The sequence below is a fragment of the Corylus avellana genome, chromosome 4 (genome assembly GCF_965113065.1).
Source record: "Corylus avellana chromosome 4, dhCorAvel1.hap1.2, whole genome shotgun sequence".
Lineage (NCBI taxonomy): Eukaryota > Viridiplantae > Streptophyta > Magnoliopsida > Fagales > Betulaceae > Corylus > Corylus avellana.
The window spans coordinates 23,333,561-23,355,467 of NC_142493.1; the positions used below are offsets into that span (position 1 = coordinate 23,333,561).

At 36.8% G+C, this 21,907-nt stretch overlaps 4 protein-coding genes and 1 long non-coding RNA gene across 6 annotated transcripts; 2 read left to right on the forward strand and 3 right to left on the reverse strand.

Moving 5' to 3' along the window:
* Window positions 1–15: 15 nt before the first annotated feature.
* Window positions 16–5,506, reverse strand: LOC132177430 (Pentatricopeptide repeat (PPR) superfamily protein). Of its 2 annotated transcripts, XR_009439758.2 has the most exons (3): window positions 5,171–5,506; window positions 1,049–3,060; window positions 16–803 (listed from the first exon to the last, which is right to left on the reverse strand). XR_009439758.2 is itself a non-coding variant. In XM_059589752.2 (2 exons), the coding sequence occupies exon 2, from the start codon at window positions 2,760–2,762 to the stop codon at window positions 1,116–1,118; it is 1,647 nt and encodes a 548-aa protein (XP_059445735.2). In that variant the 5' UTR covers window positions 2,763–3,060; window positions 5,171–5,506; the 3' UTR covers window positions 1,001–1,115. The 2 variants fall into 2 exon arrangements, 1 of the variants encoding a protein (XP_059445735.2); XM_059589752.2 differs by lacking the exon at window positions 16–803 and having other exon boundaries at window positions 1,001–3,060.
* Window positions 5,507–7,703: 2,197 nt separating this feature from the next.
* LOC132179690 (uncharacterized) lies at window positions 7,704–9,198 on the forward strand. The gene is made up of 2 exons (XR_009439950.2): window positions 7,704–8,120; window positions 8,486–9,198. It is a non-coding gene; the product is annotated as an uncharacterized LOC132179690 (long non-coding RNA).
* Window positions 9,199–10,510: 1,312 nt separating this feature from the next.
* RDM1 (RNA-DIRECTED DNA METHYLATION 1) lies at window positions 10,511–13,738 on the forward strand. Its single transcript, XM_059592601.2, has 3 exons — window positions 10,511–10,855; window positions 11,935–12,171; window positions 13,191–13,738. The coding sequence occupies exons 2-3, from the start codon at window positions 11,952–11,954 to the stop codon at window positions 13,556–13,558; spliced, it is 588 nt and encodes a 195-aa protein (XP_059448584.1). The 5' UTR covers window positions 10,511–10,855; window positions 11,935–11,951; the 3' UTR covers window positions 13,559–13,738.
* A 92-nt stretch (window positions 13,739–13,830) lies between these two features.
* LOC132179818 (LOW protein: PPR containing-like protein) lies at window positions 13,831–17,384 on the reverse strand. The gene has a single exon (XM_059592599.2). It carries the CDS (start codon window positions 16,528–16,530, stop codon window positions 13,978–13,980), a length of 2,553 nt encoding a protein of 850 aa, XP_059448582.2. The 5' UTR covers window positions 16,531–17,384; the 3' UTR covers window positions 13,831–13,977.
* A 102-nt stretch (window positions 17,385–17,486) lies between these two features.
* HMT3 (homocysteine S-methyltransferase 3) lies at window positions 17,487–21,375 on the reverse strand. The gene is made up of 7 exons (XM_059592600.2): window positions 21,104–21,375; window positions 20,393–20,449; window positions 20,038–20,282; window positions 19,263–19,392; window positions 18,797–19,000; window positions 18,304–18,375; window positions 17,487–17,984 (listed from the first exon to the last, which is right to left on the reverse strand). The coding sequence occupies exons 1-7, from the start codon at window positions 21,287–21,289 to the stop codon at window positions 17,841–17,843; spliced, it is 1,038 nt and encodes a 345-aa protein (XP_059448583.2). The 5' UTR covers window positions 21,290–21,375; the 3' UTR covers window positions 17,487–17,840.
* Window positions 21,376–21,907: the final 532 nt, after the last annotated feature.

The window sequence follows — 21,907 nt, forward strand, 5'->3', positions numbered from 1 at the left end:
TTGTCAGAATTGGTATTCCCTTTGCAAACTTGGAAGTGAACCAATTTTAACAGGCCACAATATGATCCAGTAGAATCTGCAAGTATAAGCTCTACATAAAACAAACAATTTACATGGGCAATGCTTTAAGTGACAAGCCTGCTTGGTTATGGAAAGAAAAACGGCCTCCTCTGCTGGAAGGGCAAATATGATGTTCACAGGCAATGCGATGAACACCTAGAAGAGGTCTCAAATTCAATATGTGGTACATGGGCATTGGATGTGAGGTTCTGAAACATGTCAAAAATCCCACCAAAAGTGTCCTTTGAAGGAAGCACAACATAATTTTGAAAAGCTAATTATATCAGCAGTGTTCTGCTTCTGGAAAACATTTGTAGGAACACTAACTGTCCAATTGTTGTAGCTTAAAATTTTGAGTAATGCTATTATGCACACGCATTTATCATGCTTATTTCATATTGACAAATATGGTATATTTTAAGTAATTTCTTATGTCAGCCACTTAAAACATGTCATATCAGCAAGTATGAAGTGTGTGATAAATGAATGTAAAAAGTAGCATTATTCTAAAAATTTTGGATACACAGAGTACATGTGGTGCATGTATTATTTTTTTCATGTAAAATTTCTGGATTTTTGGAGCCCCTCATTGTGGCTATGCCATGCCTGGAGTTCGTTAATATCCAAACCTTCCTTGCTGCTAGAAGCCCAAAAAAACCTTTAACAGGCAATATTGTGTCAAACACACTGGTCGTTTCAACAACAGGGGAAGTGGTAATTTGTCCTCCAAAGTTTCTTGAAAACTGGAGAAAGAAAAGCACGCGTGCTCAAAGTTCAAATAACCCACATCATACATCGGTAATTTATCACTTATTTTGGCATGATATATTGATTATCTGCCTAACATTATATGAAATTCTACATTGATCATCTGAGTAAATAAAATGGTTGCTTTCATCGTAATAGATTCACAAAACTAGATGGGATGAGAGAGAGACTATAATGATGAAGAGTTGCCTGTACCATTGGAAATGTATTAAAAACTTACCAGAACCATGGTATAAAACAGCTGAACCAATTCAGCCTGATGTGTACTAGGCACTGTAAAAGGTGTGTTAGATGCTTCTTTGTTCTTTTGCATTTGACATCAACTTCTCAATGTGTTCCTTTGCTTTTGTCATACTCTTGTCCTCAACTTCTTCCATCAACATCTTGTATGTGCAGTCATTTGGAACCATTCCCTTCAACACCATCTCTTCAAAAAACAAGCAAGCGTGTTCGAGTTTTCCGTTCTTACATAAACCGCGCACCAGAAGCAAGTAAGTTCCAACTTCAATGCTAATGTCATTTCTAAACATGTGGTCTAACAAGATATAAAGCACCTTCATTCTCTTCTTTCTGCAGCACATCTTCAATAGAGGAGCATAAGTCTTGAGATCCGGCTTGCAAGAATCCTCTTCCATTTTCTGAAGCAACTTCAAAGCTGTCTCTTCTTGCAAATGTGAGCAATAACAAGAAATCAAAGTATTATACGTCAGTACGTCGCGACTAACTCCTTGCTTCTCCATGTCCTCAAATAAATCGCGTGCATCTTTAAGCCTACCAGCCTTACCAAGAATGAATATCAAAGAGCTATAAAATGAAGTATCAGGAACACAACCAGTCCTCTTCATCTTCTCATAAACCTCCATCGCTTTAGTTACCTGCCTTGCCTTACCTAGAGCATGCATTACAATAGTATAAGTCACCACATTAGGTGTGCATCCCTTATCTTTCATTTCATCAAGAATTTCATCCACTTTGCGAAAATCCTTTTCATGAGAATACGCTTTAATGAAACATGTATAGGAGGATACATTGGGCTGAAACCCATGTTTCTCCATATCCTCCATAGCCTTTTTGGCATGGTCTAATTTCCTGGCTTTGCACCACCCATGTATCAAAACATTGAAAGAGTGAGAATCCAAAGGTATCACATTCTTGAACTCCAAGAAAACATCATGGGCATGCTCAACACTATTCTCTTTCACCAATGCATCCATCAGGACATTCATTGCTACGATATCTTTGCTCACCCCAAACCGCACTATGTTCCTAAATGCCTCAACTGCCTCCTCGTACCTACCAGCCTTTGCAAGCCTCCTCATGACCTTACTCATTGTGACTAATGTGACATACCCTCCTAACTGATTCATTTCCACCACCAACTCCCACATGGTATGAAACTTCCTCGATTTTCCTAAGACATCAACCATGAAGTCATACAACTCCGGTGAATGCTTATAACCTGTTTGCACTTTTGCCCAAATGAAAACTCCGAAAGCGGGGATCCAATCGTTGCTAAACCTCTTCAGAAGCTGTTCAACCAAACTGGTTGATGCAATAAAACCAAACCCATTTAGAGCTTGAACCACGTCATCTGGCGATGGGTACCGATTCTTGAGGATTTTGCTGATTTTGTCTACGTCAGTTTCGCTTAGCGTTGGCTTAACAACTTTGCCGTGATCATGGAGTTGGTGGTTCTCAACCCAATGAGCAAGTGAAGGTATGACAAAGTCATCATCTGAATCTGCGGTTGCAGAGTTCTGGGTCTCACTGAATTTGACCCAGCTTGGAAGCTCGGTCGACTCAGCGATTTGGGTCGAGTCAGCCGTGGTGCAGAAAGGGTTGTATAAGAAGTTGAAAGGCAGCAGATTGGCAATGGTTTTTCTTCGGCAAAGTGAATGACAGAGAAGCCTGGGAAGTTGGAACTTTGAGAGCATTTTGGACAAGGATGATTCTTTTCCTCGTTGCTTCTACAACAAAATCGATTCACCAGCTTGAGGATTTTACAAAGAGTGCCTCTACTATGCAGTCCATCTGCAAACAATGCCTTTTGCAGCATCCAATAGTTGAGTGACACGTCACCTTATTACACAAGTACACAATAAAACTAAAACACCTAATAAATTCCTCTTCTCTTTAATAAATCGAATGGGTTCCGATTTCTCTTCTTCTTCTCTTTAAAACGCTCTTCTCTTCTCTTCCTCTTCTCTCTGAAATACTCCAAATTCCTCCTCTCTGCAACAAAAATAAAGAACTTAGTTTCAGAGGACTTCGTTGAAGGGCTAATTTGCAGAGCCATGAGAAAGAGCAGTGAAAGAAATTATTAAAGAAAACAAATAATTCTGAAATAACAATAGCAAAGCTCATAAAAAAAATATAATTTTTTTTCTAAAAAAAAAAAATCTGCAGATTAGTGCCATGCAAATTTATGTTATCAAAATTTGAAAACAACCCAGAAGAGACAAATAAAAAAAAATTTAAAAAAAAAAAAAAAAAAATCCATAAACCCATCAAGGAGCATTGAAAAAGATTAAAGAATTCAAGGATAGCAAGATTCATAGTTCAATAAGAAATTAGACTAAGACTATATTTTAGCATGGAGGGGAAACTTCACCTTCATTTTCATGGGTCCAAAGCTCTGACCAGAACTTGATTTAACTAATCGAAGACAATATAAGACACAATAACAAGCAGAGAATATATAAGAAGAATATGATGAAGAAGAAGGTGCAAAGAAAGAGAAAATCCCAAGACTTTCGCCTCAAACCAGTTTGACCCGCCCCAAACCCAGTATCACCGGCCGTTTCTTATTTCTTTCTCCCAAACCCTCTTTTCTTCTGTTCTTCTTCCTCTTTTCTTCATCCAGAAAAAACCAGAAAAACAAAACCAGCATCCCCAATCAGCCAAACCAGAAAAAATAAAACCCAAACTCCAAACCAAATCCCCTCTTCTTCCCAAACTCAAAACCCCAATCAGCCAAACCAACAGAGACCCAACAAAATCAACCAAAAAAAAAAGCAACTGGAAAACGCAACCGGACCGGCCAAACCCAACCGGTACTTCAACAAGCCAACTGGCCATTTCTTCTTTCTCCTTCTTTCTCTCTTTTCTTTCTTTCTCTTTTTTTCATCCGGTGTATTTGGTTGTAAGTTATGTTTGTGCACTTAGCTTAGGTGGCAGTAGTTCATTGGGCGCTGCAAAAGTTGGGTTTTGCAGCCCGACCGCATAGTAGGTTTTTCCAAAAAATAATTGTGAGTAAAGATTGAAGAAATTTTTGTAGCTTCCTATTTCAATTTCTGAATAAAAAAATTGTCTCCTTTCTAAAATATTACTTTTGCCTGTTTCTCCAAAAAAAACATTTGAAGTGTTTCTAACATTTGTAAAAGGAAAAACCTACTATGCGGTCGGGCTGCAAAACCCAACTTTTGCAGACACGCACACAACACACATAGAAATGTGTAATGAAGTAGAAAGATGCACCACCGCACATATTAATCCATAAAGTTTTGGTACTTCTTGAAAAATCTAGAATGACCCCAATCTTGAATTAAACAGAAAATATCTGTTGTCAATGCAAACACCACGGTTATAAATATCAAAATCCAAGAAAGCATAAAATCAATCCATACAAAGATTTTAGCATCGAAGTGGAAACTTTTGAAGCACTATTCAAAAGAAAAACCACTCCAGGATAAGCCAACCCTAAAGGAATTCCACTAGAAGATTAAAGTGTTACAACTAGTTTACTTACAAAACCTTTGTAACCTAGATTTGAACTATACTCTTGGCCAAGGATAAAAAACAATGCTAAGAGTTATTCTACGCTTTCTGCCGTCTACTGCAAACTATGAAACTGGGTTACTCCCTCTAAAACCATTCTAGGCTCTCTCCTACTTCCATATTCTTCAAAGCAGGCCAGGCCAGGCCAGTCTTCCAAATCTGGGCAAACAAAATGCCTTTTTTTTTTACCCTCTTTCTCTGGTGGATAGAAACTAAAATGACCCATTTGCCTTGCAAGTTTGCATGGCAATCTAAAACAATTTATCATGCATAAACGATACCCATTTGATCAATGAGAAAACAACGGTACCCCAAACCTACTCCCGCCAGTAAAAAATTGTACGCTTCTCCAAAATGCCCAAAAAGCTGGGCCCCCCTGATTTTCCATTCTTGGGTCTTTATCAAAATTACAAAAAAAAAAAAGATCAAAAGATCAAAACTTTAGGTAATAAATTCTGAAAACCATGCACTTCCATGAAGGCCCATTTATGATTTATTCACAATAACAAAGGGAAAGTAAATCATCAAAAGGAAAGCAGAGAGAGAGAGAGAGAGAGAGACTTACCTTTGAACAGCAATAGAATAGGCGATTTTTTAGTTTTTATCAAATTGGGTCAATTTGTCAATACAGAGAGAGAGATGTCTGGGTTTGGTGCTGGTGATTGTCATGGAAGCTTAAACCGTATACAAGACAGGTAAAGTTAGGTCCAAGAGGTCAGAGTCAGAGACTCAGAGACTCTCTCAGACCCCTAGTTTTTGCGTCATTAAGAAAATAAATGCCGCGGACCCTTTTCCCGGCTGAACTAAACTAGGATCTGAATCGGCCGGCTCGCACTTCCATAATTCGGGCTTTCTCGGGTTTGAACGGCTCCGACGTTCCGTTTAGCAACGAATTTGGTAACTGGTAAATAACTTTTTGTTTGGGAATTATTAATTTTATTTTATTTTTTTATTTTTATAAAAAATTTAAAAATTTTTGTTTTGTAATAAATTTTTTATTTGAATAATAATAAAAAATTATTAATGTAATATAAAGAGTAAAAATGTAGAGGAATTGATTTTTTTTTTTTTTAAATAGAACTTGGCAAGTTGATTGCCAAATGAAGTCGGGAGGGCTCGAGAAAAGTGTTTGGTTAAGAGTTTTGAAAGTTGAAAGAATAAATAAATTGATTGACGTGATATAAAGTATAATTTTTATTTTTATTTTTTTTAGAGAAAAATGAAGAAAGTTTTTTGTTAATGTGAAAAAAATGAATTTGACTTTTTTTTTTTAAGAGAAATTAGAAGAAATCTTTATCAAACATACGGACTTTCTAGAGGGTCACCCATCAAGTATCACATTTTAGATGGGAGATTTGGTTGAGGTGGTGTAAAAAAAAAATGGTTATTTAAATTTTCTTTTTTTAATAGTCCAAATTTAATTTTATTCTCTATAAAATTAAATATGAATCACTAAAAAAATTCCCAGTGTAAAAGACTTCAACCCGAAACAAAATATGATTTTGAGTGGTATGAGTACGAGCCGAGCTTATGCAAGTCGAGCCCAAGCTTGCTCGCGAGCGGCTTGCTCACTTAACAGCCCTACTTGTGCTTGAGCATTCTCATCTGGCTCCTTGTTCTGAAAAAATTCCTAATTTGGGAAGCTGAAGATGTTAAAATGCATCTTTTTGCTCTCCGTCATGCTCCCTATATTAGCTGAAAATTTTGGAGAGATGAACAAGGATCCAACACTGTTCACTCCTCAAATCTTAAATATATTAAATTTTGTTATTCTCTTTCCCCACAAATTTGACATTCTTTCTCCTCACAAGAATAAAGAAAAGGAAAAACTCACTTTACCATCTTGAAGTTTTAGAAGCTTTTCAATTTGAACTCCAAAGTTTAAAAATTGGCAATGTACCCCATAATGTTTCAAAAAATTTCAATTTAAACCGTCAAATTGGACGAAAATCTATGAAATTACATAATTACCCTCTGACTTTTTTAAAAAAATTCAGTCCAATTTAACGGAAATTAGTAACATAATGTTTAACTTGAAATTTTTTGAAACATTAGGGGGGTACATTGCCAATTTTTAAATTTTGGAGTTCAAATTGAAAAACTTCTGAAACTTCAGGAGGGTAAAGTGGATTTTCCCCATAAAGAAATCTTAAAAAAAAAAAAAAAATTATAATAGAAGAGTGAAAGTGAATCTTTAATTTGTTGAGTCGAATGTAAATGTTTTGAAAAAATTGATAGCTAAAATAAAAATATATGATTTTTTAGATAAAATAAAGAGTTGATTTAGGGAGCTATATCAGAATGCTACGAAGAAATGATAGGAATGTATGGTTTGTATTGGAACTAGTGCCTCATATTAGAATACTAGTGGAAGGCCAAATAGACGGGAGCGGAGTGAACGTCGCGATAGTGACGTTCATTGAGCGGGAGTATTTTGAGGATTTTCAAAATACGTCCATACAATTAAGGTTTAGGATTTTCCTATATATATGTTATGATGTAATCATGAATCATTAATAATAAAATACAGCCACACTCTTTATAGACGTAGATACATTGTCGAACCACGTTAAATTTGTGTCTTAACTCTCTATTTCGATTCTATATTACTTATCATTGTTGTGTACAGTACCAACAGTTTGCAAAATGCAAAGGGCTAAACAATTTACAAAAATATAACTCAAAAAAATAAAGAGTGAAAAAAAAAAAAAAAAAAAAATTGTGTGCAAAAAGTTGAGTAAAGATTGAAGAAATTTTTGTAGCTTTCGATTTCAATTTCTGAATAAAAAAATTGTATCCTTTCTAAAATATTACTTTTGCCTATTCCTCCAAAAAAAACCATTTGAAGTGTTTCTAACCCAACTTTACTATGTGGTTGGGTTGCAAAACCCAACTTTTGCAGCCTCCAATCAACTACAACCACTTAAGCTAAGTGCACAAACATCACTTACAACCAAATACACCGGATGAAAAAAAGAGAAAGAAAGAAAAGAGAGAAAGAAGGAGAAAGAAAAAATGGCGTGGGTCAGGCAAAGAAAGAAGAAATGGCTACTTCATGAAGTACCGGTTGGGTTTGGTCGGTCTGGTTGCGTTTTCCGGTTTTTTTTTTTTTTTTTTTGGGTCTTTGTTTGTTAGGCTGATTAGGGTTTTGAGTTTGGGAAGAGGGGATTTGGATTTGGAGTTTGGGTTTTATTTTTTCTGGTTTGGCTGATTGGGGATGCTGGTTTTGTTTTTCTAGTTTTTTCTAAATGAAGAAAAGAGGAAGAAGATCAGAATAAAAGAGGGTTTGGGAGAAAGAGAGAAGAAACGGCTGGTGATACTGGGTTTGGGTCGGGTCAAACTGGTTTAAGGCGAGACCCACGGTGTCGAGGGAAAGTCTTGGGATTTTCTCTTTCTTTGCACCTTCTTCTTCATCATATTCTTCTTATATATTCTCTGCTTGTTATTGTATCTTATATTGTCTTTGATTAGTTAAATCAAGTTCTGGTCAGAGCTTTGGACTCAAGAAAATGAAGGTGAAGTTTCCCCTCCATGCTAAAATATAGTTAGTCTAATTTCTTATTGAACTATGAATCTTGCTATCCTTGAATTCTTTAATCTTTTACAATGCTCCTTGATGGGTTTATGGATTTTTTTTATTTTTATTTATTTATCTCTTCTAGGTTGTTTTCAAATTTTGATAACATAAACTTGCATGGCACTTATCTGCAGATTTTTTTTTTTTTAGAAAAAAAAATGTTATTTTTTTATGAGCTTTGCTATTGTTATTTCATAATTATTTGTTTTCTTTAATCATTTCTTTCACTGCTCTTTCTCATGGCTCTGCAAATTAGCCCTTCAACGAAGTCCTCTGAAACTAAGTTCTTTATTTTTGTTGCAGAGAAAAGGAATTTGGAGTATTTCAGAGAGAAGAGCGTTTTAGAGAGAAAAATAAGAGAAATTGGAATCCATTCGATTTATTAAAGAGAAGAGGAATTTATTAGGTGTTTTAGTTTTGGGGAAACTTCACTCACCCCCCTATACTTTCGCGCTTTTTGCAGACACCTCCCCATTGTTCAAAACCTCTCACTTTGGTGTATCAAACTTTCGTTTCCTTTCAAATACCCCCCTACCATTAACTTTTGACCTTTCTACCCCTAAATTATTTTTTAATAAAAAATAAGGGCACGATTGTAATTTTCCACCCTTTCCGTTAGGATTTAACAGAAAATCCTAACGGAAGGGGCAAAGTGAAAGGAAACGAAAGTTGGATACATCAAAGTGAGATGTTTTGAACAATGGGGAGGTGTCTGCAAAAAGCGCGAAAGTATAGGGGGGGTAAGTGAAGTTCCCCCTTTAGTTTTATTGTGTACTTGTGTAATAAGGTGACGTATCACTCAACTATTGGATGCTGCAAAAAGCATTGTTTGTAGATGGACCGCATAGTAGGGGCATTCTTTCTTTTTTTCACTCTTTATTTTTTTGAGTTATATTTATGTAAATTTTTTTGAGTTATATTTTTGTAAATTGTTTAGACCTTTGCATTTTGCAAACTGTTGGTACTGTACACAACAATGATGAGTAATATAGAATCGAAAGAGAGAGATTAAGAGAGATATGAGACACAGATTTAACGTTGTTCGGTAATGTATCTACATCTACAGAGAATGCAGCTGTATTTTGCTATTAATTATTCATGATTATATCATAACATATATATAAGAAAACCCTAAACCTTAATTGTACTGACGTATTTTGTAAATCCCCAAAATACTCCCACTCAATGAACCTCGCTATCGCGACGTTCACTCCGCTCCCGTCTACTTGGCCTTCCACTAGTGTTCTAATATGAGCGACTAGTTCCAACACAAACCATACATTCCTATCATTTCTTCATAGCATTCTCATATAGCTCCCTAAATCAACTCTTTATTTTATCTAAAAAATTATATATTTTTATTTTAGTTATCAATTTTTTCAAAACACTTACATTCGAGTCATCAAATTAAAGATTCACTTTCACTCTTCTATTATAATTTTTTTTAAAAAAAAAGATTTCTTTATTCTTGTGTGGAGAGAGAATGTCAAATTTGTGGGGAAAGAGAGTATCAAAATTTTAATATATTTAAGATTTGAGGAGTGAACAGTGTTAGATCCTTTTCATCTCTCCAAATTTTTTAGCTAATATAGAGAGCCTGATGGAGAGTAAAAAGATGCATTTTAACATCTTCAACTTCCCAAATTATGAAATTTTTTTTCAAAATAAGGAGCCAGATGAGAATGCTCATGCACAAGTAATGCTATACATACCACTCAAAATCATGTTTTGTTTTGGGTTCAAGTCTTTTACACTAGTAATTTTTTTTGCGATTCATATTTAATTTTATAGAGAATAAAATTAAATGTAGACTATTAAAAAAAGAAAATTTAAATAACCAATTTTTTTTTTTACACCATCTCAATCAAATCGCCCATCTAAAATGTGACACTTGATGAGTGGCCCTCTAGAAAGTCCAGTATGTTTGATAAAGATTTCTTTTAATTTTTCTTTAAAAACAAAAAATGTCAAACTCTTTTTTTTCACATTAACAAAAACTTTCTTCATTTTCTCTCACAAAAAATATATAAATAAAAATTATACTTTATATCATATCAATCAATTTATTGATTCTTTCAACTTTCAAAACTCTTAACTAAACACTTTTCCCGAGCCCTCCCGACTTTGTTTGGCAATCGACTTGCCCAAGTCCCATTTAAAAAAAAATTAATTTCTCAACATTTTTACTTTTTATATCACATTAATAACTTTTTATGATTATTCAAAATAAAAAATTTATTACAAAAACATAACTTTTAAAATTTTTCATAAAAAAAATTAAAATTAAAATTTTATCTACTTTTCGCATTAATAACTCCCAAACAAGAAGTTGCTTACCAAATTCATTGCTAAACGGAGCGTCGGAGCCGTTGAAACCCGAGAAAGCCTGAATTATGGAAGTGCGAGCCGGCCGATTGGGATCCTAGTTTTGTTCAGCCGGGGAAAGGGTCCGCGGCATTTATTTTCTTAATGAAGCAAAAACTAGGGGTCTGAGAGAGAGAGTCTCTGAGTCTCTGACTCTGACCTGTTGGACCTAACTGTACCTGTCTTGTATACGGTTTAAGCTTCCATAACAATCACCAGCACCAAACTCAGACATCTCTCTCTCTGTATTGACAAATTTACCCAATTTGATAAAAACTAAAAAATCGCCTATTCTATTGCTGTTCAAAGGTAAGTCTCTCTCTCTCTCTCTCTGTGCTTTCCTTTTGATGATTTACTTTCCCTTTGTTATTGTGAATAAATCATAAATGGGCCTTCATGGAATTGCATGGTTTTCAGAATTTATTACCTAAAGTTTTGATCTTTGTATCCTTTTTTGAAATTTTGATAAAGACCCAAGGATGGAAAATCAGGGAGGCCTAGCTTTTTGGGCATTTTGGGTAAGCGTACAATTTTTTACTGCTGGGAGTGGGTCTGGGGTACCGTTGTTTTCTCATTGATCAAATGGGTATCGTTTATGCATGATAAATTGTTTTAGATTGCCAGGCAAACTTGCAAGGCAAATGGGTCATTTTAATTTCTATTCACCAGAGAAAAGGGTTAAAAAAAAAAAAAGGCATTTTTGTTTGCCCAGATTTGGAAGACTGGCCTGCTTTGAAGAATATGGAAATATGAGAGCCGAGAATGGTTTTAGAGGGAGTAACCCAGTTTCATAGTTTGCAGTAGACGGCAGAAAGCGTAGGATAACTCTTAGCATTGATTTTTATCCTAGGCCAAGAGTATAGTTCAAATCTAGGTTACAAGGTTTTGTAAGTAAACTAGTTGTAACATTTTAATCTTCTAGTGGAATTACTTTAGGGTTGGCTTGTCCTGGAGTGGTTTTTCTTTTGAATGGTGCTTCAAAAGTTTCCACTTCGATACTAAAATCTTTGTATGGATTGATATTATGCTTTCTTGGATTTTGATATTTATAACCGCGGTGTTTGCATTGACAACCAATAATATTTATAATCTGAATTCGGTGTTAAATTTGAGATATTTTCTGTTTAATTCAAGATTGGGGTCATTCTAGATTTTTCAAAAAGTACCAAAACTTTATGGATTAATATGTGCGGTGGTGCATCTTTCTACTTCATTACACATTTCTATGTGTGTTGTGTGCGTGTGTCTGCACCTGAGCATGCTCTGTTGCAATAAATGAAGTTGCTTTGATCCTTCTAGGAGCCTTGAGCTTTTCTGCTCTACAAATATTTAAGCACTTCTTGATTTTCTTTGATGTGGATGCAAAAACGGTGATTTGTCTTCTTCAGGATACATTTTCTACACCATGAAGAGGGCAATGCCATGGGACGAGCAGATTGATGTTATATCATCAGATGATTCTTCTTCCTCGGACTCAGAGATAGAAGTCAACGATGGGTTTGACAGCAAGCATCCAACCAACAATGGGTGTGATGACAAGCAGCCAGTCAATGATGGGTGTGATGGCAAGCAGCCAATGAATAATTTGTCATTAAATCCACCTGCCACAGAAATAAGATCTGAAGGTATTTGCCATTGGGATTTGAAGCCCAGTTTTACTATTAGTTGGTATACATTTTATCAAATTTATAGTGTTGGAAAGCACCTTAGTTTGGATTCTTTTTATTGGAAACTTTCTGGAAATACCTATCCAGTTGAAACTGGTATGCCACTACTCTGTTTTCAGGATCGTACTTATTTATTCTAGTTTAAATATCACCAAGTGATTATAATCACCTTCTATCAACTTTTATTGAATAAACAAAGATTGTAACTTAAGTTTTGCATTGGCTTAAGAGATACAACATAGACAGAGTATGATTAGAATAGTATCTCCATAGCCCATAGCCCACGGCATGGTGTTATAATGCAATTTGTTCCATTACATGGTTTTACGGTGAATCAGTTTCAGCATGACAGCCTCAATTGATTAAAGATTATTTAGCCACTAGTTTTGCTTGTTTTCGATTGCACAGGAGTGACTTAAAAAGTAAATTGCTTTCTTTTTCAACATTCGTAGTATGAAAACCTACAAAGAATCTATGATATATGGTGTTAGTGAATACTAGATTTTCAACATTGCTGTCATTATATGGTGTTAGTGAATACTAGATTTTCAACATTGCTGTCATCATGATGTTCAGGAGCTCTGCTTTCCTTGTAAAATGGCTGTCTCCTTGTCTTGTTCATCATCTCGAATGCACAACATGTTCACTTCTAGATCATTTTGAGATTCTGCAAGTTGCATGAAGCAAAACGGAAATATTTTCATAATGGCCGATTCTTGCATGTTGTCCAAGATGAAAAAAATTGAAAGTCATTATGGTTTTTGTTCCTGCTTGCTTTTGCTGACAATCATTCTAGGTCTCAGCATGTAGAACTTCTTAGAAAATTTCTCTGGCTCATAAATTACTGTTGATTCCATTTTTTGAGATACAGTTCTCTCTCTTGTGGTTAGTACCTTGGGCTTCCTTCAGGGATCCTTACCGTTGATCTCATTTGCAACAAGTGCCTTTATTTCATAACCATGCTCTTTGTGATGCAGATGCATTAATCAGAAGGGCAGAAATGTATCAGGAATACATGAAGCAGATCCCAATCCCTATACACCGTGGCTCTGTCATTCCCTTTACATCATGGATAGGATTAGGCAAATCCATTAAGCAGTTATATGGTCAGCCTTTGCACTACCTCACCAATAATCTCCTAAAACAGTGGGACCAAATGAGAATTGGCAGTGAGGATGAACATAGGCCTTTGGATACCATAATTCACCCTTGCAAAGCTGAAGCCACCATCTGGCTCACTGAAGAAGTCCATCGCCGCACCTCATCTCATCTTCATCTGGCCAAACTGTGGCTTTTTGACCCAATGCACCATGCTTTTGTCGACTCCATTTTCCCACAATTATGAACCATGTATTGAAAGGCTTGGTTGGCCCTTCAGTTTTCACTGGCCTGGTGCTGATTGTGTAAAAGTGTTAATGTAGATTCCTATTCCTTAGGTTTGTTTGGTCAAGACCTGTATCTCATAAATTTTGTATGGAAGAAAACTTATTCTCTTGTAACAATGTATGATGACGCTTCTATTCTCCGTTTGTTTTATTTTTAATACCAAACCAAATAATGTTCTCTTAGATTGAAGCCAAACTATTTCAGTGTTCATTTTTTGAGCAGATAGTTGGAATTAAATTGGAATAATATATAAAAATATTTATTATGCTGAAATTTACAATTAGCTAAAAAGTTGTCTAGGAGTAGTAAATCACAAATGAAGGCTCTTCGTTTTTTTTCTTCTCCCTCTCTCTCTCTGTCTCTTTCACTGGTGCTTTACTACCAATAATCACAACAGGAACAATAGCCTTGCCGGAAAAAGTGGAACCTGTTATTATCTCGAATAACAATTTCCCTTCCATATATTCTTGACACGAGTTTGGAAAATGAGTGGCAATCAGTGCACATACGGAGGTTCTTCACAACACGAATAGGCATGCCTCGACCCGTACTGATTAGTCCAAAAGCTATGGCTAATTTCTCACTGTGTCGGCTGAGCAAGTATTGTTTCTCCTGCTCATCAACATCAAGCATAACATTGGTTAAATCTGGAACATGACCTGCATCTCTGAGTCTGTAGTTTATTTCTTGTAGCATCAATGTAATCTGGGTGTTTTCTGAGTGTGATTCATCACCAGAGGTAAACTCATGGATTATTCCATTAATCTCTGTTGAGCTTGATCCAGGTACTTTATGGACGCCTTTCTCCTTCAACAGTAGCCTCACTTTTGCAACTTCAGTCCACTTCCCAGCAGATGCATATATGTTTGAGAGAAGCACATGAATCCCAGTCCTCTCAGGAGCCAATTCAGTTATCCTTTCAGCTGCATATGCTGCCACTTCAACATTTTTATGATTCCGGCAAGCAGCTAAAAGAGACCCCCAAATCACATCATTAGGTTTCATTGGCATGCTCTTTATGAGATCAAGAGCTTCTTCCAACAACCCAGCTCGGCTGAGTAAATCAACCAGGCATCCATAATGGACAATTTGAGGGGAGATTCCATGGATCTCCTTCATTGACCTGAAAAGAAGCCGCCCTTGATCCACAGACCTGCCATGGCTGCATGCTGTCAATAGCGCCACAAAGACTACCTCGTCGGGTTTCACCCCTTGCCCAAGCATCTCATTGAAAAGCTCTATAGCTTGTTCCCCATTTCCTTCCATGGCCATTGCTCCAATGGCTGCAGTCCAAGCAGAAACATCTCTTCTTGCCATTTTATTGAAAATTTGCATTGCACTTTGAGGATCACCACACCTAGCAAACATGTCAACCAAGGCCGTGCTAAGCCGCATGTCACAGTGAATATCATTCTTTTCAATGTAAGTAAGGATCCACTTAGCAAGATCAAGAGCTCCTAAATATCCACAGGCAGATGCAATGCCCACCATTGTTACCCTATCTGCTTTAATTCCTTCATTCTGCATCACTCGGAAAAGTTCAATTGCTTCCACAAACATGCTCTCTTGGACCAAAGCAGAGACCATTGTGTTCCAGGAGACGAGATCACTGTCTGGCATTTCCTTGAAAATTTCCCAAGCTGACTCCACATTACCATTTCTAATTAAACCTGCAATCAACGAGTTCCACGACACGACAGTCTTCTTTGACATACAGTCAAAGACCCTGCGAGCCATTTCTTGTTTGCCACACTTCATATACATGTCTATCATCGCATTAGATATGTTATCCCAACCTTCTAACCCATTTCTCAAAATATAACCATGGCACTGCTTTCCAAAGAGAATATCACCTAAATGTGCACATGCTGAGAACGCAGATAACATTGTAACTCTATCAGGTCGTGGTCCCTGTTGCAGCATCTCACCAAAGACAGAAAGAGCTTCTCTCACCAGCCCCTGGCGCACATAATTTGACATGATAGTATTGCACAGAACCAGATTTCTATCAACACATTCATTAAAAAGCCTCTTTGCACTATCAATAGCTCCACATTTCATGTACATATCAACAAGCGCATTCACCAAAATAGTGTTAAGCTTTACTCCTGCCTCACCCATGTAAGCACTTACCTTCTCACCCAATTCAAGATCCTTCAACTTTGCACAAGCCGAAATAACACACACCATCGTAACTGAATTGGGTCTAACACCCGTCTCCACCATTTCAAAAAACAAATAAACCGCCTCCTCCGGACAATTCCTCCTAGCATAACCACAAATCAAACTAGTCCACGACACAACATTTCTTTCAAGCATCCCATCAAACACCTTCCGTGCATAATCTATCTTCCCACACTCCGCATAAAAATGAACCAAAGAATTCCCGATAAACACATCTTCTTCTAAACCCATCTTAACAACTGCTCCATGAGCTTGAATTCCCTCACAAAACCCCACAACCTTCGTGCACGCGCTCAGCAAAAACGGAAACGTGAATTTATCGGGCACAATCCCCGCAACCACCATCTCAATATAAAGCAAGATAGCATCACCACCAAGTCCAGCAGAAGAGTAACCTCTAATCAAAGAATTGTACATGAACAACAACCCAGTAGTTCCCACATCTCCATTATAGCCTTCAAACGCTTTTCGAGCGTAATGTAAGCTTTCGGAAGAGCCCATTTCGGCGCACGCGGCAATCAGCTTTGTAACGGAAGAGGGGCTGTGGCTGAGGCCTTTCTTTGTGATGTTGCAGTGTATTTGCCTGAGTTCGTTCATGGTTTTGCAGTTTTTGAAATACCCAGTTGGAGAAGAAGAGTCCTTGGCCGTGGTCTTGGGCTTGGCCTCATCTAGATTGGTGAGAGTTATGGAGCTCGGGGTGGCTGAGACCACAGGAGGCAGGGGAAGGGTCACAGCCATTGTGGTCATGGTGGTTATTGGCTGCAGCAGTCACCAAGTGCTAATTAACTAAACTATTCTTCCAAGGATAAAGTATTTGAATTGGTTCCGCTTATATAGTACTTGACTTGGTACTGCAAAATGGTGATTTTGAGTTGGATGTAAAGTTGATACAAGAAACGACAACTCTTTGACTCACAACTAGGATTCATGCCCAGACAGTTCTACATGCTTCCTGTGACAGCAGCCCCTCCCCTCCTTAACTGCATTTTACTTCTCTTCCAGCATAATCTAACTCAAGCAAGCACAGCCATGTTGTCTCTTAATCCAACTCAAGCAACCAAAATAGGTATTGTCCTCTCAATTCCTTCTTTTGTATTGTCGTGCATCACTTACATGTAAATCTCCTTCTTTGTAGCTTTCGGTTACTGTATTCTTTGTAAACTGCTCTTCACCTCGTTGGTTATAAATAAACATTACATTTCTGTTTTGGTACATCAACCACAACAGAATTCTCAACTCTTGCATTTGACATCTTACAAAAAAGTTCTAAAACAAAACTAAGGTGCTAGAGGGCTTGCTCTCCACCACCTAAGGTCGGCTAAACCACCCCCTCACCAGGGGTGGGGGATGACCATCCCTTCAAAAGGTTTTAGGGGTTGCTACACCATCCTCTGGCTTGAGGGGAGATTCAGCCACCCCCTTGGGAAGTTTTGGATGGCCGGGCCACCCTTACTTAGGGACAAAACCTCTTTTTAGTTTTACGGTAGTCGGTCCAATTGCTCTTGAATAGGCTTTCGAGGGTTAGGAGCGGTCAGTTACTCCTAAAACCTTCTTTAGGAATGGCCGGAACCCCACTCCCAAGGTGAGAGGTGGTGGAGAGATAAAAGCCTTCTTTGCCAACTCTTTTATTTTTTTAAGAAGGTTTTTTCTTCTTTCTTTTTTTTGGGTTAAATGTCAAGCTAAATTCGCATTTTATACACATGTCAACATTTCAAACGAAATCAAATTCTATTGTTATTCGAGAATACATGGGACCATTTTTCTCCCCCAACCTCGGATTCTGCTGTTATTTCTTCGATGGTATGAGACAAGGAAGTAACAAGTGAAAAAACTATTTCTAGCTTCTTATTCTTAACATCTCAGTCTGACATGCTAGCTCGGTGTTGTTTGCACTACTTTTGCCCGTCAACGGGTGAAACATTCAGCTCCCTTTCTTCTTTTCTGGTAGACAAATAGATTGCTGTGTCTGCTTCTTTGCATGAGGAAAGGAACGAGAGAAAAAGGAATGCTCACAGTAGGAGAACATGCTTGATGTGCCTCCTTGGGGTAAAACTACATTAGTTTTTACTAGAAAGCACCCTGGCTATGCCTCTAATGGTTTTGGGACTAGTCCTGCAGCACCCACCAAAAAGAGAAGCCCCAGCTTCCCTCCACTTGCCAATGTATGTGACAAAATCTTCATCTACATCTCCACTTGATTTCTGCCAAAAGAGAATATTGAACTTCAGCTCTTTGAGACAATATCAAACATTATCAGAACCTACTGTCTATGGAATTCAATCATCCATCAATGTGCGAACCATGCAGCAGGTGGATCAAGTACATTGCTTTAATAAACACCCCTTTTGTTTTAATTGGAAGATTGAGAATCATATGGTGGTAAATCAGTGAAAAGTGGGGTTGTAGAAGTTGATATGAGCTACTTCTTTGGAACTATACCATTCACATTGTGAATATGCAATTGTTCTTAATGATCCTGAAAGGCCTTTTAGGATCATTAGAGTGGAGCAGGAAACTCACCACCCATTGCTTGGCCTGACCGTCGTAAGTCTCACCGCTGTTGGGATATACCAGTATTGGTTTACTCGTTACCTGCCAATTGGTTAGCCAGAGAAACATCACTTCAAAATTTTCAAAATGTTAAGCAGGTTAAGTGTGAAATGCATCAGGAGCAGTATAAATTATAATCCCAACGCTTCATTCGACTGCTTGTTTGAAAAGGCAAGCCAGAAAAACATCATTTGAAAATGCTAATTAAGCAGGATAAAAGTAAAAGTTATCAGTATCAGTATAATCCTAGTGCTTCATTTGTCAGCTCATTTGAATGAAGAGACAACAAGAGAAAGATTGTTGCAAAGCAATTGCACAGTAACAGAAATTGATGTCACCTATAACATTACTGGCACCTAACCTAACCCAATTTCTTCACAAGCTCATGAGAAAAATAAGCAGATTTAGAACTTCTATCAGAATTACTCTCATAAATGAGCATCAACCCAAAAACTCATCCTACCTTCTTAATAGATGTAATTAGTCCATGGATAAATCTAGGAGGGGTACAGTTGATTCCAACAGCAACAACCTGCTTGCATGAATCTGCAATGGAGGCACACTCTGAAATAGGATCACCACTGACCACATTAACTCCATCCTTAGAATTGAAAGAAAACCATGCTGGAATTTCTATGCCTTCTTCCTCAAGAAGCTCAGCATATGCCTACAATAAAGAAAAGAAAGTGAACAAATATGTTCATGCTGAAACTAGTTCCATACATAATAGAAAATGCAAAACACCAAACAAGCTAGATAAATTTTTCCAAATTATAAATAAGTAATGGATGAATGAGGTGGCAATTGCATGGGAGAATTCCTGTAACCACATGATAAATAGGATGACGCTAAGACATGTTAGACTCTTTAAGCTACTGCAGATATATAGAACAGATCGACATATATTGTAAGCAGATAAGGTTCAATACCTTTGCTTCTAACTTGTTTGGGATTGTTTCAAACGCAATTATGTCAGCACCTGAGTTTGCTAGAATCTGTACCCTTTTCCTGTGAAAATCCTTCAAAGTTTCCAAAGTAATTGCATCACCATAGTTTCCGCTGTGGAGAGAAAATAAATCATATAGAGACATGTTGATGTATCACAACAAGATTCTAATACTATCAAAGTCAAACTAAAAATAAATTGAACAACATATGAGGCCAACACGCCTGTCCATGTTAGACATTATATTTGCTTTAAAGACAACCATCACCCAAAGTTAACTCTAGTTTATTAAACTAATATCTATCCAATGCACTTGATTGTCTTGCATACAATTTTTTATAGATGTTAGCTTTACAAAAAAAAAAAAAAATAGTAATGTTATTATTCATATATATATTCATTTCACTCTATTTGACTTAACATGTTTTAAGTGACTTTTCATGTCAGCCGCTTAAAAAAAATTAGGTAAAACACGTCATAAAATGATTAGTATAATAAGTCACGTTACTCAAAAATAAATGTCCAACTTTCCATGTTGTACATGTAACATGTACAAGTTGTCTATAATTACATGTACAAGTTGTCTATAATAACTATATAATCAATAGAGTATTATACGACTGTCATACAACTTGACTGTCATAATGTGGTAATAAAAATCAGTATTTAAATCATTGTCACGTCATCCCAACAGTATGATAGTTGTATAGCAATCTATTAAATAATATTATTTAATGGATTACTCCAAGTTTACACACCTATACTCAGAACCATCGGCTAAATAAGCTCCATAGCTGCCCACAGAAGCTGCAACTAGAATTGGACGTCTCGAACTCGAGCTCGAACTCGAACTCCTCCCATTTTCCATGACATCCCAAGAATCTTTTGTGCAACGGTCATGGTAAATCTCCCGGGCTTCGCACGCAATTTCTACACTTCTCCTAAGCAAACCTTCAGCTTCTTCACTAGAGAAGCCTTTGGCCTCAAAGCCTTGAACGGTGGCCTGTGTCAAATTAAGAACGTACATGGTAACTTTTTTTTTACCGAGAGCAAAAGAAGTAATTCTATGGGGGTGAAAATCAAGGAAGATAAAAAGTGGGTATCGAAAATTACCTGATAAGATGCTGTTAGAATAATATTTGCACCAGCGTCGAGGTAATCTAGGTGAACCTGTTGATCAATAAAAACACGACAATTAACAAAAGAAATGCATAAATAACTCCTTTCATAGGCACTTGCAACAGCCAATGAGATTCCAGCACGATCCACAACTACCGACACGTGGACACAATAAATTTCGCCACGTCACTATCAGTAAAATAGTATTTTCTCTATTTTCCACTGTGATTTTCACAGAAGAAGACGAACTTCACTTCTAGATTTGTGTGAATCGCATTTAAACTTATACTTAGAGATAAATAAAAAACTAATTAAGTAAATAAATAAAAGAAGGGATGTTCAAAGTAAGAAATGGAATTAATCAAAGTTTACGAAAGTATATTTATCTGCATAATATAAAATTTATTATTCTATAAATCAAGAAAGAAAAATCCAACTTAATATGATAGAAAATACATATATGTTGTAAAAGGATGTGAGAAATATTACAAGAAGCAGATTCTTGAAAATCTAACCCTCATTTACCCCGACCAAAAAGGAAGAAAAGACAAAAAAAAAAAACCTCTGAGAATCTAAACAATTCTTTCTTCATATATTTTCTAGTAGTACCCTGAAAAGGAAATCTTTTGAGAATATTTCTTTCTTTCCTTTCATTTCATCTTTCCCAAGAACCAAACAGAAAAGAGAGAGAGAGAGAGAGAGTACCCTTCTGACAAGATGAGGAGAATCAATAAGGCACTTGGCGCTCCAAAGAGGGTCGTTGAGGTCAGCCCCGTGTCGTTCGAGCTCCGTTGCAAAGCCGCCGTCAATGACAACGCAGCCACCGCACTTCTGAATGAAGTCGGACATAAACGACGACGACGATGTCTCCTCCGCACCTACTAAACCCATGCCGTAGAATCAGGAAAAGAAGACGGCGGTTTCAATGCAGAGTGTTGGAACGCGTTTTTTTTTTTTTTCTCAGTTGGAAATTAAACTAAAGCACGACACACTTAATCCTCCATGGTTCTTGAAAACCATTTATAGAGGGAAGGGAAGATGCAAACTTACGAATATGCCCTTGCCGATAAGATTCTCAGTTCTCACGCCAACTGTCATTATTCATAAGCATATTTTCAATTGCATATTTTTTGACGTGATAATAAAATTCACAATTATTAAATTATTAATATTGTGTATCCCAGAAGGTACGAGGTACCGAAGCACTAGGAACAAAGAAATAAATAATTAAGTAAAAGCCAGGGGGTTTTGGATAATTAAATAATTAGACACTTATTTTTTTGGTAACACTTAAAAGAGATCCGATGAGCTGGAAATAAGCAACAAGCTAGCTCAGCCTACACATGCCGTATTGAAAACACCAATCCCAAAATAAAAAAAAAACTAATCCTTGCTGTCTATGTTTCCAATTCCTATCTTCATGGGCATTAAGGTGTGCTCATGCTGTCTTGCGTGGCATGATAAATTGATAATGTTTCACATGCCTTTCCATACCACTAAGCTCATTAA

Bases quoted from the DNA above. Each gene is read 5' to 3' on its own strand.
- RDM1 (XM_059592601.2), top strand. From the start codon at position 11,952: ATGAAGAGGGCAATGCCATGGGACGAGCAGATTGATGTTATATCATCA. The intron at 12,172-13,190 runs GTATTTGCCATT...TTTGTGATGCAG, and splicing joins CACAGAAATAAGATCTGAAG to ATGCATTAATCAGAAGGGCA.
- LOC132179818 (XM_059592599.2), bottom strand. From the start codon at position 16,530: ATGACCACAATGGCTGTGACCCTTCCCCTGCCTCCTGTGGTCTCAGCC.
- HMT3 (XM_059592600.2), bottom strand. From the start codon at position 21,289: ATGGGTTTAGTAGGTGCGGAGGAGACATCGTCGTCGTCGTTTATGTCC. The intron at 20,450-21,103 runs GTACTCTCTCTC...ATTGATCAACAG, and splicing joins CTCCTCATCTTGTCAGAAGG to GTTCACCTAGATTACCTCGA. The intron at 19,001-19,262 runs GTATTGAACCTT...TCTTTATTGTAG, and splicing joins CAAACAAGTTAGAAGCAAAG to GCATATGCTGAGCTTCTTGA.
- LOC132177430 (XM_059589752.2), bottom strand. From the start codon at position 2,762: ATGCTCTCAAAGTTCCAACTTCCCAGGCTTCTCTGTCATTCACTTTGC.